The sequence below is a fragment of the Cygnus atratus genome, chromosome Z (assembly GCF_013377495.2).
Source record: "Cygnus atratus isolate AKBS03 ecotype Queensland, Australia chromosome Z, CAtr_DNAZoo_HiC_assembly, whole genome shotgun sequence".
Lineage (NCBI taxonomy): Eukaryota > Metazoa > Chordata > Aves > Anseriformes > Anatidae > Cygnus > Cygnus atratus.
In genome coordinates this window covers 24,576,264-24,594,526 of record NC_066396.1, presented here as the reverse complement: position 1 = coordinate 24,594,526, position 18,263 = coordinate 24,576,264, and the positions used below count along the sequence as shown (strand labels likewise).

General features: G+C 38.1%; 1 protein-coding gene across 2 annotated transcripts in view; it reads right to left on the bottom strand.

The window, feature by feature from the left end:
- Window positions 1-17,335, bottom strand: part of ARSB (arylsulfatase B) — a 64,264-nt gene extending 46,929 nt beyond the window's left edge. The window contains exons 1-4 of one of the 2 annotated variants that reach the window (XM_035553557.2): window positions 17,006-17,335; window positions 14,295-14,481; window positions 11,701-11,891; window positions 9,564-9,771 (exon numbers count right to left, since the gene is read on the bottom strand). In XM_035553557.2, coding sequence (XP_035409450.1) covers window positions 9,564-9,771; window positions 11,701-11,891; window positions 14,295-14,481; window positions 17,006-17,272 — 853 coding nt within the window. In that variant the 5' untranslated portion in view covers window positions 17,273-17,335. The remainder of the gene's footprint in view (window positions 1-9,563; window positions 9,772-11,700; window positions 11,892-14,294; window positions 14,482-17,005) is intronic. The other variant, XM_035553559.2, reaches the window with a different exon arrangement.
- Window positions 17,336-18,263: the final 928 nt, after the last annotated feature.

The following is an 18,263-nucleotide window of genomic DNA, read 5'->3' as shown; positions in this document are numbered from 1 at the left end:
AAATGCACAATTTCCTAGGCATTCAGCACATCTGTATTCTGAGGTTCTAAGTAAATTCTGCTGTTTATACTCACCTATGAATTAAAGAAGAGGGAAAATCTTACTGCTTTAACACATGCTAGAGTGAAACCTTGTGCAAGTCTATTATGTCGTATGCATAGGAATAACATAGAATGTTGGAAAGTGGAAGAGAGAGAAGAATAAAAAAGACAGTCGTGCTGAGTTTTTATATGGAAGCTCTATTTTTTTCTGTAGAGTTTAGCCTTTACTCACACATTATTTGGAGCACACTTTAATTCTGGAATATTCACAAGTACACAAAACAGATGTACTAACCAAGCCATACTCCATGTGAACATAGAGGTATGAAAAAAAAAAAAAAAAGAAAATGCAAAGGAAGAAAACAGATTCAGAACTCAGCAGGGATTCAAATAATCTTTTTCAGGTAACACTTGACTTGGGCCATCTTACAACATCTGCAGCTTCTTCCAAATGCTTAATCCAGAGCAGACAGTATTGTATGCTTCCTTCCTAAATTAGTGATGGGTTTTCCTTATATTTCTATATTGATTCATAAAGCAAGGGGTGTCCATGACTGACAGAGTAAGTCTCTTGGACAAGCAGCATTTCTAAACACACATGATAGCTTTCTGTGAGATGGTTTTGTGCTGTTTCAAACAACATTAATCAGTTACAAAGGAAATCTGAACACCTATGTGTACAAAATTTCAAACTTAGCATTTGTTCTATTAAATCATGATTTATAATTTTGTATCTCAGTATTCCTTCAAAAAGTATTTCCATCACTGTTTTCATATGATCTACAATATAAAATCAAGCTATATAAGAAAACACAATAACAGCAGATACAAAAATAAATAAATAAATAAATAAATCAGTGCTTTAAGTGACAGATTTAGTATAGATCCACTATGGTGAGTGATTCCTAGTGACATAAAACACTATTCCTCTTTTCCCTGCATATTCAAAATTGAAAAGTTGGTTATATAAGAAAAGTAAGTTCTAAAAAGAGTAAGAGCAACGTACAAAAGACTATCTCTTTGGCTAATCTTGGTTATGAGACCAGTTGATCAGAAAAATGGCATACATCTGGTTATATTGTAATATTTAGTAAATTTAATAGTACTTGATTATATAATGGTACCCAATGTATTAGTAAATTCATGGCCATCATCTAAAACAACTTACACGACAAGGAAGAAATATTTAAGGTTGTGCAAGGAAGAATCATCAGGAAAAACAGAGAAAACTAACTTACCCAAAGTTTTTCTAATCTTTTTCCATCATCTGTGGTGATGTACTAGGATATAGTCCCCATAGAAAGTAAAAGACAGTTCACCACTTGCTCACCTCTAAGACAAGCAGGGCAATCAGGGATAGCTGTACCCACCAAGTCCTAGTAAAATAAGGAAGGAGTAAATTCCTTCCCTCTAAAATTTCTGATATATTTCCACTGTGCAACAACCAAGCTCTGAATGATGAAAGCTTAAAAAGGAACACAAACTGGCATATTTTGAAGGCTTTTTTTCTTTTCTTGTTGTGCTACTGCATTACGAGATTTTACAATGAACTGTAAACAGCAAAAACAGAAACAGACTTCTCTTCTAATCCTGCATCTCACAGTATCTAATGTGATCCCATCACTTTGCCATCATCAGCCAGGCAACACAATTCTTTTAATAGAACATTTACTAAACAGGAAAATAAACCAGGGGCAGCTTAACAACCATCCAGAACAATATGATCCACAAAACTGGATTACTGAAGATGTTGCTTTTCTTCTCCTCCTTTGTGTAATTCTGTATTTGCTTTGCAATACTGAGTTTTTGATTTTTTTTAATATTAATTGCATTAAAAAAATCAAATGCAATTCATCTTTGAGTACCAGTGACCATATAGGTTATTTTAATCCACAACAACTAGACTTTAACAGGAGTAACAACTATAGCAGAAGACAGAATACCCAATTCATCCACAGTTTAATTCTGTAAACACCTGTTAAATGTTATTTATTGTGTTCCTTTGAAGGACTGGGGCTTTATGAGCAATCATAGTCTTATACCTAATCAGAACCATATGGAGGCCAGTGTAAGGGTCCATCCACACTGAAGCAGAACTGGAAAGTCTATTAAAAGTTAACTGTGAAATTATTTCATACGTAACTTTTAAAGTTTAAGAAGCCAGTTTGACCACGCTAGTGTCTCATTGCTGTTGAAAACATTGAGTCAACAGAGCGACTCATGCAACCTACAATATTTCTACAAAGCTAATTTCTGAATTTTGCACCTAAGAATAAGCAACTGGAATAACAAAACAGGCAGAAAACCTTAGACAAGTTAAACAAAAAGTAGACATTGTGACAAACAGAGAATGGGATGGGATAAAAACCCATATCCCCATAGTTTTCTTGCCTTTGCCCTGATGAACAAACTCGTGCATGCAGAATTCTTGTACATGGCTTGGATGTAACACTACCATCAGTCACTAGTATCAGTGATATAAGCAGGCAGCTAGTTGTTTGGTTTTGCTTCTTTAAGGAAAATAAAACTTTTAATATTTTGTTGGCGAATTCAGTATATACAAATGGGAATTAAATAGCATTTACTAGTGCCAGACACAATATGAGTAAGCACTAGACAGCTTCACACACAGCTCTGTAAATGCATCTCATTTTTGACCTTCAACATTCTTGCTGAAAGTGTAGGTCACAAACCAGGACTTCAGAGCCTTTCCTTTGTGTGATTTAAGCTCATGATTGTGACTCAGAGTTAAACAGAGAGTACTGTCAATAATGGCAGTAAAGGATCACATTTGGGGAAAATTTCTCCCCTCTGATCTTCACAGCATGAATAATGCTTATTCTGTATATGTTCCAAGTACGGAACTCCCATTGAGGTTTTGTTTAAAAAAAAAAAAGTACAGCATACACAGCAGAGATCTACACTGCGGATAAGCTACTCACAGCAGGAATTAGAGAATAACTTTGCCCTTAATTTGAACTCATGTTCTTCCCTGCTTCCCCATAATGAATTTGAAAGATCCATTTGTTGCTACATTTTCCAATTGTGCTGCAAGTGTGATAAAAATGTAAGCACATTAACTCTGACGGCTAGTATGAAACATACATTTTCAATGAAACAAACCACAGTCATTTAGTTAAGATCAGCTGATGAAAAAACATCTGTTGTATACTTCACTATGATACAGAAAGAGTAACCTGGAAGGGTCAATATATGCAGGAGAAAAGCCACTCAAAAAAGTGTCTTATGACTGATGATGCATTATTCTATTTTCAGCACTTAATATAGATTTTTTTGTGTGTGTGTGTGATGGAAGAACTACTGAAAGTCTTTCTGTTGGAAGCACAGTAGGAACAGAAAACCACACCTTCTCCTATAAAATTCTGCTCATGTAATTTTTGTCATGCTTTAAATACACCCATAAGGCTTTTATTTTCCATCAAGGGAACATAATACCTCTGATGCATCAGAGCACCGTGTTTTTACTGAGTTGTGTTCAGATAAATCAACTTTTTTTTTCTTTAAACTTACCAGAATTGTCTGTTTACTCTCCTGACTGTTCTAATGCAGAAAAAAATAAATAAATAAATAAAAAATTGATCTTGTGGAAAAAATGAATTTAATTTATAGAAGATTCTAATAGATACAAACTTAGTCTTGTAACAGCTGCATGCACAATGGCCTTTTTCATTCTATTCTTTTTCCTTTTTTTTATCCCATCTCTTTCCCAGTACAGCAATAGGATCCTAGTGCAGAAAGCTTCAGGCAACTGCCTTTACTTTAAGCAGCCTCAGCAATTAAACAGGCCTCAGAGTTACAGACCCTGCTGTGTAAGGTCTACACCAGCATTCACCATCACTAAATACAAGAGAAATACAAAGGCAAATTTTAATGTAAAACTACCATGAATAACCTGACAAACTTTTCATATGTCTGCAGTAGGCAAGTGAAACAAGCCATAATTAAGAAAACTTTGGACTCTTCCCAATGAATGACAGAGCACTGAACCAAATCATTGAATTGTATGTAGAAGATTCTGATACACAGTATAATGGCTTCTTTTACACTATCATACAGAACAAATTAATATAGTTTAATAGTAAACACAGTTCAACACAACATTTCAACAGCTATGTGAAATTATTACATGTCATTAACATGTAAATAAGCTGTTTTCAACATTCTTTACTACCCCTCAGACCAAGAAAAAAAAAAAAAAGCTAGAATAACTGTTAGCATGCCTCAGTTAAAGTTTTAATCAAAAATGGCCAGCTTGCGACACCGGCAAAATTAATTTCTGAGGTTTATTTACCAGTGAACTTCATTTTAAGTACTGACATTTGCTCAAAACAGGAAGAAAAATTCAGTTTTCCACTTATGGTGGAATTTAAAATGCAAAGCATAATAAGAAGTGAATATCTCTGGGACAAGGTCATTCTCTGTTCAGGAACTCAATTTTGGAATGTTAGGTTTTGCAAGGAAAAAAGAGGGGGGGGGAATTCAATGTTATAAGAAAGCAAATGTAAATAAACATTTTCTACAAAACATTTTAGTTTTTCACATGTCTTCAGAATAGGAAACCAAAATCATTATATTTCTTGACTATCAACACCTTCCCATTTTTCATTTTGAGATTGATTTGTCATATGACAACGTTTCTGCTTTTGATAACATATTCTTACAAAATCATCTCGATGAGTCATTGCTATTATCTGCATCTTAGGGCATCAATCTAGATGGGCTGTGTAACACAGCACTAGAAAGAAGAAACTCTATTATTTCCAAAAACATTTATTCTTACCTCCCATAATCTAATGTGGAAAAAGTTTAAGTAAAAAGAACAAAAGCCAATACTGGAATATGAAACACCAGACACATGCACCTTTCATTATTTATCACTGGCATGCAATACCTGTGATCAGTGCAAGTACAGTGACAAGATGCACCTCTTATCTGTATAATAACAAGCTTAAATACTCAAGATATAAAAGTAATATTTGCAAGTACACAAACTCTAATAACTTGTTTCATTGAAGGTAATTGCAACCAAGATATATGTGCTTACTTCCTCTTTAGGAAAAAAGCAGATACTCTGGTACTTTCCTTGTTGGCAGTACACTGAACCTTTCAGAATTTCTTGACAGGAGAGATTAAAGCACTTCTTCAGATCTATAATTGAGCAGACTTACTAAAAATTCTGTCTGATACACAACCTTCAAAGTTAGCACCTCTAACAACACAATCAGATAATAACTGTTCTAACCAATCTGTCCTTTAGTTGTTTTGGATAATCTAGAATTAAAAGTCTCTCTCAAGTCCCTTACCTACTAAAGAGAATGAGCAGAATTTCACTCAGGAACAAAGATATGGATAAAAATAGCCCTCAAGGAAAGTCCAGTGGAAGTCAGATCCCTGATTTCTACCAAAGTAGAATATAGACACAGGCAAAAAAACACAAATTTTATCAGACAAAAAGCACAAAACGCTCAAAATAAAATAAAATCGACTAAAGAATTCTTTATTAGGGAAAGATAATATAAAGTTTTTGGGAAAAAATAAAGGAGTATATGAGAGAGACTATACAAACATCAGTACGTATGTCCAAGACAATTTGTGCTTCTATTAATCACAATTCTAAAACAATAAAAAGACCATCTTTTGGAGTGAAAACAGCCATCACTGTCACATGCTCCATTATGGAAAGGATTTATGTAGTTTCCTCTTAGTAATGTAACCAAGGTTTGAAGAGAAAAAAATTTACATATTTTACTGTTCAAAGCCCTCTCATGGCAACTACCAGACACTGCAGTGCTAACTCCCCTTTAAGAATTGTCAGACATATTGGAAGAAACAGTGGTAAGGGGGTTTGCTTCAAAATTGTTTAGAATATTTAAAAGCTGAAAGTTAAATAAGACAAGGGATATTTGCTCTAATACAGAACTTAAATCAGAAATCAGATTCCTGTGTTCTAATGCTGGAGAGTTTCTACTCAAATCACTCGTCGTATATTGCAAAAACTATAAACACGTGCTATACACAGCAAATCCCAACTTCTTACCTCAAATACAGGTTTACATTTGAAGCAAAACTTGGACTACAAGCCAGTTTTAACAGTGCTAAGCTAAATTTGTATGCTTCTTATAACCTTTGGTTATTTTAAATTAAGGTCCTCTTCAGGAAAGTTCTAGGTATATTCTTTTGTGTTTCCAAAAAGTAAAACAAACCCTATCTCTTGTTTATTTATTTATTTATTTCAAATTAATAAAAAACCATGGATACCCAAGGCACTGCAACATCCATTTTTACTTGTTTTGCTTAGACCGTGACTGTATTTTCACCACTGATTCCATTAGTGTATAAGTACTTGTATCTGCAGGGTAAAATGTGCTCTTTTAAAGCAAATTCTATTTTGTATTGCACCAGTCTAGAAGTTGCTTGTATCTATTACTTGATACATAAATATAAGATCACATACTATCATACTATCCTCCTCCCACCCTTTTATTTACCTGCAGAAATAGCTTATGAATCTGTTCAAAAAGACACCTGAGATGTTGATTTACATGATACACTTCTGAGGCGTGGTGAGACTTCACTAATGACCAGAGTACCTCATTCTTGGCCAAGTATTTCTGTCAGGCTTTTTATTTCTTTTAAAGTGGAACTGGAGTTCTACACAATTTACAAAGCCCTTTTAAAATGTGCAATAGTTCCATTTGCCAACTGGCATGTTTTCAAGTGAATCTTGGTTTAGCAATTACATATACTAATAGGAAGAAACACTCAAGAGTTTAACAAAAAGAAATACATTGGCAGAGCAAAAAGTAAGTCACGTTCTAGTCTAGAACTAGATTGTGTCATACTAGCATCCACTAAACAGACATCTTTCATTTTGGGTTTGATACTTAACAGTGAAGGAATCAATGAAGACTGTATGTTTGTTGCAATGCTATGTGGCACAGCAAACAATAGCAAATTATTACTGTAATTTCTATATTTTTTCTGTGGATTTTAAGTAGTAAGACGCAAACATCCAAATGTGAATATTGGTCACAACTAGAGGGGAAAAGTAATAAATCTAGTAAAATGTACTGCAAAAGTAGGGTCTTCACTTCTTTTTCCTCTACAGTTCTCCAACAACACTTATCAAACTGCATTGCTTTATAACAAAACAGTGGGTGCTTTTATAGTCCTGTGTCTTTAACTACTATGCAGAAGAGACATGCAGCCATGGTTCAATAAAATTATCGATACTATTTATCCTTCTCTAAATTCTCCCTTGTAGACTTCATTCAAACCCTTAAAATGACCCTACTGATTCTTAACTCTGCAAGAGAGGAAGAAATATTTTTAAGAGAATTCCTAATCATATAGGAAAATGTGTTTCTTTTGTCATATTGAACAAGAGGAGGGTCTACAGGTTCCACAAGAGCATTGGGTAGGCCCTGGAGAGCTGAAAAAATACGTTTAAGAAGTATACCAGAAAAAAATGTGTATGAAAAAAGAGTTAGGGGCATGTCCTACAGTTAGGACACACGGGAGCATTGGTTTTACTACAAAAAAACTATCTCAAGCCAGACTGCAGACCAAACTCCCAAAATCATTACTTTAGGCAACACCATACCATAAGTACCAATGCACACTAACGCTCCCAGTTATAGAAAACTTGCAAGCTGTGCAGATAACTTGCAGAGATCTCACATAGCATAATTCTCTGCACAAGACACCCAACTGCAGACCCTCTCAAGTTTCTTTTCAACCACTTTCTGATGCCCATTTTAAAACACACCATCTGCAAAAGTGATAGACAGAATATAGAAAAGCTGAATAGATTTCACGCCTTTTTTTTCCGATACTTAATGGTTTCAACATTTGTTGTTTTGGAAGCTCGGTCTTTAATGCATGCAATGTTTTATGCCTATAAAGAACAGTTGTGTGAACTGAGGAAAGAACAATGGAAAAAATGAATCACTGCCTGCAATCTCCTTGATCTAGGCCCAATTTCCTTACATTTCAATCATATTAAATTCCATTCCTGGCAGTTTAAAACATCTATTAAGTCAAGACAAGTCCCATTAGACAGGACAGATACTGGATTCTCCTGACTGTCTGACTCTTGTTGAAATGTACCTGTAATTGACTGTATGATAACTACTGTTAAAAGCAGGGCATACTCTGTTTGGAAGAAAATGTTTTATAAACAATAAATAAATATACCTCTCTAATTCAGTCATTCTCTGAACTTCCAGCTCAGATGTCTTTAGTTTTATTCCATAATGTACTGAAAAAACATTACTGAAAACACTCTGTCAGGACCCCATGAGCAAAGAGCAGATTTTTTCCACATGGAATAAGCATTGCTGTCATTTTCCATATGGCTTTGCTGTTTATTTCTGGTTCTAAATATGAAAACGTTGTAAAAAAAACAGGTACAAAAAAGTTATTGAATTCTATTAGAGACAAAACCTAATGAACCAAAGGACACAAATGAACCACTACAAGGCAAACAGGCTTGGACTTAAAATGTTGTTCCAAGATTTCAAGTGCTATACAAAGCAGCTGATAAACTCAAAATATGCCACTTCATTTTAATCAAAACTTGAGTTTGGGTTTTTGCATTTGAATTTCTTTTGGGAGGGAGGTGGTTTTCAGTTGCTTGCTTGCTTTGTTTTTCTACATAGTGTTCAAAGAAAATGAATTTGCCATTTTGACAGCCCCGATGTGTAAAGCCTGGACAAACAAGCAATTTTAAGCACTGAAAGGTGACTTCCCACTGCCAACCAAACAATATTATCTATTTTCCTGAAACCCTGCCAAGTGTCTGTATTTCAGAAAGGTTCCACTTCATTCCAAGTTTGGAAACAAAGAAAAGAGTTTTATAATCCATTATTTGTATTCTCCTAATAATCTAGAAACTAGATCATATGCTAATACATACAGAATCTTAGCCTGTAATTTGGCAACCTAGACTGTATCATCACATATTAAGCTTTTTTATTAATAGACCTCTGCTTCATGGGAGTAATGTGCCAGTGAAATATTTCAAGGAAGAAACTGCAAAAATTACACATTATATAAAAGTAGGAGAAAGAAAGAGTTTTGTCTTCAAAGTGCTTGCTGTCTGGTAGTTTGTGCCTCCTGCAACAGGTGGCAATTTATAGACTGAGCAGACAGCTACCTATCAGGACAGGTAGCTACATATCAGGACATATGAATATGACATACAACATTCTCTCAGTAAGGATTCAATTCTGATAGATATTCAGTGACCTCATGCCTATTAAGATGCCTCCAACTTCACTTCACTCCTCTGCTTTCACAACATTGTTCCTACTTTGATAGGAGTATCCTCCATTTCCTCTGATACTGCTTCAGAGTTGTTTAGTCATACATAAGACAGCCATAAGACAGACAGTAGTTACAAAATATATTGAGGAAAGACAGAGGGGCCAGATGTGTCTGCATTCAGCTTGTTAGACACTGTATCAAAGTATTACTAAAAGAATATTCAAACAAACTTACCAGTAGAGAAAACAAGAACAGTGTTATCCCAAAGACCATATCTTTTCAGAGCATCAGTAAGATTTCCTACAGCTTCATCCATAAGAGTCACCATTCCCGCATAATGGCGCCTCTTCTCATCTTTAATGGAGGAATAGGGTTTCATGTATTCTTCAGGGACCTCAAGAGGTTCATGGACAGACTGAAAAGCAAGGTAGAGAAAGAGGGGCTGGGGCGGAAGGACAGAAAATAAGTTAGTTGAACATAAAGTACCAAACAAAAAAGTTACTGTATGAAAAGCAGTCCTGATTAATTAACAGCTACAGAATTTTATTCAACTTCCCACTTTAGTATCTGGTAAAATTATGGACAAGATTACTCTGGGAGTTGTTGGAAAGCACTTGAAAAAAAAATGCAGCCATTGGTCATAGCCAAAACACATTTACAAGGGGAACGTTCTGTTTAACTAACTTCATTTCCTTTTACGAAAAGATTACCCATCTAGTTGGACAATCGAAACCAGTAGACATGGTCTTTCTGGATTTCAGCAAAGCTTTCAACAGTTTCTCTCAGTATTCTTCAGGACAAAATATTCAGCATACGACTAGACAAGAATATAATACAACGGAAAGCAATTAGCTGATGAACCGGGCTCAAAATGTTGTAGTAAATGGGGCTACATCAGGCTGGTGACCAGTCACTAGTAGGGTTCCTCAGGGTTACATTTTAGAGCCAGGTTTACATTTTAGAGAATTTTACATTTTCTCTTCAGTGTTTTCAAAAATGACCTGAATGCAGGACTCAAATTCATACTAAGTAAGTTTGCAGATAAGTTAGGCAGAACTTTTGACTCCCGTGAGGGTGGAGAGGTCTTGCACAGAGATCTTGACAAATTAGAGGGCTGGGCAATCCCCAGCCACATGAAGTTTAACAAGAGCAAGTGCTAGATGCTGCACCTGGGAAGGTGCAACCCTGGCTATTTGTACAATCTAGGGGATAAGAGGCTGGCAAACAGCCCGGCAGAAAGGGATCTGGGGGTTCTGGCTGACAGCAACTTCAGCATGAGCCAGCAGTGTGCCCTGGCACCCAGGAGGGCCAACCTTACCTTTGGGTATATCAGGGATGGCATTGCTAGCCAGTCAAGGGAAGGGATTGTCTTGCTCTTCTCCATGCTGGTGCAGCCTCACCTCAAGTGCTATGTGCAGTTTTGGGCACCACAGTATAAAAAGGACACAAAACTATTAGAGAGTGTCCAAAGGAGGGCTACAAAGGTGGTGAAGGGTCTAGAGGGCAAGAAGTATGAAGAGCAGCTGAGGTCCCTTGGTTTGCTCAGCCCAGAGCAGAGCAGGCTGAGGGGAGGCCTCATGGCGGCCTGCAGCTCCCTCACGAGGGGAGCGGAGGGGCAGGCGCTGAGCTCTGCTCTCTGGGGACAGCGACAGGACCCGAGGGAACGGCATGGAGCTGGGACAGGGGAGGGTCAGGCTGGGTGTTAGGGAAAGGTTCTGCACCCAGAGGGTGGTCGGGCACTGGGACAGGCTCCCCAGGGCAGTGGTCATGACAGCGAGCCTGATGGAGTTCAAGAAGCGTTTGGACAATGCTCTCAGACAGGGGGTCTGATTTTTGATTGGTTCAGTGTGGAGCAAGGAGTTAGACCCAATCATCCTAGTGGGTCTCTTCCAACTCAGGACATTCTACAATTCTATGACTGCCTCTTCTAATCCCTAAGCACAAACTAATAAAACTTTGATGAAGGACTTAGGCAAAACTGTGGGAAAACAGCAAGTGTATCTTTTCTTCATAATACAGCTAAAGGTTTTTTGTTGTTGTTTTTTAATGAAAATTCTCCTGCTAAGCTTTTTACTCCCCTTTTAGGTGAGCAAGTTACATGCTAAATCATTTCTGTAAATTCATTAATTCTATTGTTAAAAATCAAATGGAGAAGGGTAGTAGGCCAGGGTTATGCAGCCAAAACTCATCCTGACAGGGAGACAAGGCAAGTTTTATCAGTGCTACTTTTCACATTTAGCTCTGTGTACCCTGCTGAAAAGCCCACATTTACAGCCCAAATGTAGGTCTCTGCATTAATACTTCATTAACATTTTTATAAACATTTTTCAGTGTTAAAATTCTCAAATAAAGTAAGAGATGCTGACTCTACCTTCTCAGTTTTATGATTGGCTATAAGATCTATAGCTCTTTCTGTAAATAAATTAGTGGAATACATGTTTTTAAATCCAGTTGCAACTTCTTCTCCATCTCGGAAGTCCAGAGCACAGCGTGTTACATTCTTTGCTTTGATGAGCACGCAGTGATCATGAGAATAATAATCCTCACTCCCCAGAAGATAGCCTAGAACAGGAAAAGATGACAAGTAAACAGATTAACACAACATCATAGAAACAGAAGCATTTTTTTTTTGGGGGGGGGGGAGGCATTTTGAGCTGAGACACCCATCCAATACTTGATAATCAGTAGTGACATCACTTCATAGGGATAAGTATCTCAACATTTAACACACAGACTTTTTATCGCTACTACAAATAGTAATTTCAAAGCACACGAAACAGTTTGAAAGCAGTGTAATGACACTATATAGGGATAACTTTATATCAAAGGCCTTAGTATTAAACTAATACACTGATAGCAAAGGAATGACCTATTCCTGTACTACTATAATTTTTATCTGGTTTGATTTTGTATACTTGCTTTTTCCACATAAGACTTTTCTCTCTATTAGAAAGCTTGGAATTTGTTTTGTTAGGAATCGCTTGTGTGTGTGTCTGTTTGTTTTTTAACATTTATTAAAATGCATCCAAGTATGAAGTGTTTCGTTTTTTTAGCTGTAAAGTAATTTCTGATCCTCTGCTGACCCCAACTGGTGAGAAGAAGATACTACTATTTAAAGATACCCAAAAGAAACAGCCTATGTATAAATTCTAGAGGTATAAATTTTCTTCTATCAAGGGCTACCCTGTTAAGCATTGAGTGCTGTTGTTTTTTATTGATCAGAAACAAAACTCTTCGAAATCATTTGAATCTCAGTAATTATTACATCTAAAATCAAATTTCAGATTTATCTTCTAGTACCCTGAAAAAAAAATCAACCAAATCTGGAAAAAAAAGAAAAATCTGAAGTTCTGCAAAATCAAATTAAAACTGAGACCAACAATTCAAAATTGAGGAACTTGACTTGAACTTTTATACAGCAGCTTCACATACCATTACTCGGAAAAAAAAAAAAAAAAAAAAAAAAAACTTGCTAAAGGCGACTCCTACTGGAACTATATGAACATAATAGGATATTAAACTACCACATCCATTGAAAAATAATTTCCTTGGTGTCATGCTGGGCACCGAATGACTATGCCTAGAGCCAGCCTTAGTCCTGGTATTAAAAGCCTGCTCATTCCTAGGAGCATAAGCCTATATATACATCTATGCCATCCAGAATAAGACAAGCTCCTGTGAAGGGATGGAAGCAGACAACCAACAGGCATATAGATTCAAACAGTAGTCCATCGTGTTATGATCCATATTTACTACCTTAATTCAGTTGTAAAACCATATCCCAAGCTCTCTGAAGAGTCAAAAGAGACAATCTAAGGGAATAGTTCTTTCCACCTAGAATTTGAATCACCAGTATCTATAAGGGAACATAGCACAAACAGGCTCTTTATTTAGGTACCTAACATTACACAAGAGGAGTGTGGGCTTCAGCAAGCATAGCTGAAGTTTCTGTATCTTAGGTTCCCTATTGTAGAACTGGGCAGCATTACTGTCAACAGCTTACGGAGTTATTTTGAAGACAATCTGTTTTGAAACTCTCCATTCAATGAAAGTATTTTAAAACTAACCAAGTGGAAGTTAACAACCTTGTATTCAGTATCAAATGGTATGAGGTGTATTATTGATAACCTGATTCGCATAATGGGGAAATAAATATTATAATATAATGTCATTATATTAAAATAAATATTACAGTGGGGAAATAAATATTATTGTGGGCAAATATTCTCATTCACATGGGATACTTGCACAAAACTATTAAACATCCAATCAATACTTGGACTGGAGCTTTTGTGAGAGGAAAAATATGTAATATGTAGTTGCAAGTTGCTTTGTAATACATACACACAGACAATTTAATTCTGCCATTATCTTTTCCTTTCTTTTCTTTTTCTTTTTTCAATTTAAGTGCTTGATTTCATAGCTTGTGAGTTCCTGTAACAGCTACATTTTGTACGCTGTTTTTATAAAGGCTCTCACACCACTTTCCTTGCCAGAAGAAGTGGAAAACCAGTGATATTCTATTTACAAAGCATGAAGACACTATGGTGCGATGTTTATTTCTCTCCCTTTTAAATATATCAGCTTATTAGCAGTTTAATATTATTTGCAGAGCATGCGAGGTCTACTGTCTAACCTAAAAAGTACAGTTTAGAGACACTTTTAAAATGAAACTAATCACTATACCTTAAATCTTCTAACCATCATAGAACAAAATTAAATGCAGATCTTTAAAGAGAAATGCTTTCTCTGGAGGCACTCAATAATTACAATATTTCCTTCAATAAATCATAAGGCTTGGGCATGCATTTAAGGCACTAACTGATTTTTAACAGTTATGCACTGCAAATATGCGTGCTTAAGAATTACTTATGCACTCACAGTATATCTGCTCTTCTTGGAAGAATCAAGCAGTTTTCTCATCATTTTTAACACTACATTGCCCATGTTAAATTTAACCATTACCAAAGTAAGTATCAAATCCTCTGCGTGTTGGAAGGCATTCTTTCCTGTACATCCCTAAATGCCACTTCCCCACCATGTGAGTAACGTATCCTGCATCTTTAAGTAGCTCTGGTAGGAGTTTCTCATCTAGTGGTAGACAGCTGGGCTGGCACGGCCAGATTATTTGGTGTTGTAAACCTGTATGGATCTAGCGGGGAAAAGAAAGGAAGAGGTATTAGTTACAATGCAGTAACACATAACCAGGTCCAAAAAGAAACAATATTACACAGCAGGGTAGCATTAGGTTTAGGGCCTGGTGGTTTCACTGATGTAGCACCACCGAAGTTCAGGAAGCCAAAGATGGAGGTCAGGGCTGTATGGAGGAAGACCATGAAATAGTACTGCTAGTGTTAACAAGAGGATCTTCCCAGGCATAATTCAAGCGCAATAAAAATAAATAAATAAATAAATAATCAAGCCTTTTGTATTTTCATCTAAAAGCCTAACATATAACAACTACTATTACAGTCTTCCTGAATGCAAAAATTTAAATAGAATGCAGATGGATAAAAATGTGCAATGCAGTTACAGCTACAGAGCTTTTGCCTTTATCAGAGAACAGTTACTGGAGGAAAAGGTGGCAAAGGCTAGGAAAGCTATTTTTGCAGTACTGCTCCAAATAGGTATTACATAAACATAGGTATGTATTTATTTACATCCTCAAAGTGAGTGTTGAGCACTTTTACAAATAAAATAAAATAAAATAAAAATTGGATATTGGAAATAAGGCAAGTTTTAGACACTGACTAGATCTGACCTCTGACTGTCCCACCCAGGTTTCTACACTTAACAAGTGGTGAACTTTGTATCTCTTCACAAACGTATGACTGGTAATAACAGTCTGAGTAGTATATTTTGCTTGATGCAAGAAACCTCTTCAGTTACTATGTACTACAAGCTGACTTTTGTCAACTCCCATATCTCCTACTAAAAAAACCACCACAGACAAACAAAAAAAAAGTCCCACCACCCTAAACCTAGGAGGGAAAACACACACATACCAGTTTAAACATCTTGTTTGTTTACTAAGTATTTCTAGTAATCTGCCTCTGTCAAAGCACAAAATCTCCAACACCTCCCTAGACAGCAAGACATCAGATTCCATAATGCCACTAAGCACTTCAGTGTAGCAAGCTAAATGATTAATTTGAAATCATCATGGTAGCAACCATTTGAACTCACTTTTAAACCAAGTAAGCCCTGACTTAAAGTGCATGGGTAAGTAGACTAGACTAGTAGACTAGTACACAGTGGTGGGTGTACTAGTTGCTAATTTTCTTTGAAAATGGAGCTGGATTTTTTTTTTTTTAATGCAGCATTAGAAAAGTATTATTAATATAGTGAAAGATACAAGCTAGGAAAGCATTGCAATTTCTTCCACAGTCTCTAGAGAGAAAAAAAAAAAAAAAAAAAAAAAAGGAAAATAGTAAAACAAATCCACAACTTTCAAAAACCAACAGCTTTGCTCTTTTTTCCTCACAGACTGCACGATGACTATCGGAATTCCAGCTCCAGATGTAGGTTACATTCTTAAATCTTTGAGTAATTTTTCATCATGTTCACCATATCATTGTATAAAACAAAACCCCGCACACTTGTTACACAGTTTTTTCCTGAACAGAATGTCTGCTCAATTTTATAGAAAATTTTCTTCAATTTTCTAATATTATTTTACTCATTTTTACTAAGGTCAACATGACATTGAATTATCAAGTCAGATGCGTATAATGAACATAAATCAAGACTGAACTATGAGCATTTCTAATTTCCACTCAGATCAGATGCTGCAAAGTCCAGTTGACACTGACCTATTTCTAGAGAAGCAAGTTAACAGTATGAACTGCATTCTAGAATAGGTCAATATGAAGAAATAGTGTAAGTAATTTAAAAAAAAAAAAAAAGTACTGGTAAAAAAAGAAAAATTACATCCTTCTGTTCCTTATTGGCTCTTCAAGTTTGGAAACAGAGCAAAAGGTAAGCCCCCCCTAGAGCAATCGCTCAGCTACACCACGAGGTAGTGGTGGAATTAACTAACAGTTAATTTCATTCTGAGCACTTTCTTTGATAAATACAGTTGCAGAACGTTTTGAGAGAAAGGGGAAGTTCCTGAAACACATTTAATCCTTTGCAAGTTCCTCCATTTTGTTCTTGCTAATTTTTTTCCCGTTTTTGCTAAAGCTGCAATGAAAATGAAAGGGAAAAAAAAAAAAAAAAGTATAGCAAAATTATGAAGTTCAATTCTTAAACCTGTGGGAGGAAAAAAAAAAAGGGGGGTGGGGGGGGGCGGGGAATCATGCGCATGAGTAGGAAGCTGGGCACCCAGGCTAAGGATCAGCCTGTGGGCACTCTGTCATGGGAGCATGGGGCACCATGTGAAGGAGGATGTAGAGGTGTACAGGTGTACAGGACGCATTTAAACACTGCACGGGAAAATAAATAGCACAAACTGAGCACGCAGCGCTGCCTCTGGCTGGATCTTGTGCGTGCCCACTCTGCTCAGAAGCACCTAAGAGAAGGGGACCGCGCCAGGGCGGTTTGTCCCGGCGCCCTGCGGTGCCTTTTAACCCGGCACCTTGCACTACCCCGCCCCTGCATTTCCCAGCTCGCAGCCCACAGCTCAGCGGGACGCGGACGGGTTTATTTCCACAGAGCGGGGCACAGCCCGTCCCTACCTGGTAGCGGCCGCTGAGCAGCTGGCTGCGGGAGGGCGTGCAGAGCGGCTGCGTGTAGTACCGCTCCAGCCGCACGCCGCCCGCACCCAGCGCGTCCAGCCGCGGCGTCCGGATGGCCGAGCCGTGCCAGCCCACGTCGCCCCAGCCCAGGTCGTCGGCCAACACCAGCACCAGGTGCGGGGCCGCACGCCGAGCCGCCGCCGCCGCCAAGCGCAGGGCGCACCACAGCAGGCAGAGCCGCGGCGGGACGCCCGCCCGCCCCGCCATCCCCCGGCCGGCCGCCGGAGCAGGAACTGGGCCGCTGAGGGAGCCGCGGCGCCGCCCCGGGGCCGGGCTGAGGCGAGGGGAGCGCCGCGGCCCGGCACAGGCCCGCCCCCGGCCTCCCTGCCTGTCTCGTGTGCTGGCATGAGGGAAAAGTCGTGGTGGGGTGCCCGCTGTGGGCAAGTGCCGAGTAGCTTTAGGTTGGTTCATTTGTCAGATGAGGTTAAAAAACAGGGTGTGCGCTTGTGGTCTGTGTCAGCTGAGTAACCATCTCAGCAATGTTGCCTTCCGATTTCATCTTCCTGTAATTCCTGCGATAAACATCCGTTTTAAACCATGGAGGCTTTCCCAGGTTGAACCATGGATCTGCCTGCAAGCCCGCATTGCAGCTTTCACTAGTAGAGGACACGGTATATGCTGGTGCAAAGAACGGGACCGTTAATTCTCCCTGCCTACATGAGGCTGTTGCAGCTCGTCCAGTACTACCCACAGAGGTTATGCAGTGCTTTAAACAAGGTGCGGCAGCCGCAACGCAGCCATGGCCTCGCTGCTTGCCAAACGGTGCCACAGACCTGGAAAGACAAGCTGCCACCGTCACTGGAGAGGCAGCTGAGGTGTGCGAGATGGCAAATATTCCTGTAGGAGAAAGAGCACGGCCTCTGCCACCGTTAGCTACTGCCCTCCCTCCCCTGCCCACTCCTTCTGCAAAGCCATGAGTGACACAGTGCTTTTTTCTCCTAATTTTGGTCATGTGGTTGAGAAGTCTAGATCCACCTCCGGCTGTAAAATGTTGTCTATGACTGTTAGAGTGTAGGAAGGAAGTGAAGAAACCAAGAGGCAGAAATAACAGCTATGTCAACAGGGCTGTTTCTTCAAACCTTGTATTGTTCTAAAGCAACACTGTAGACAACTGCTAACCTACTTAAAAGTCTTGGTGTAAAAGCTAAGACTGTGGATGGACAGAACTGTCAGCTATGATCAATTTTGTTCATCCATG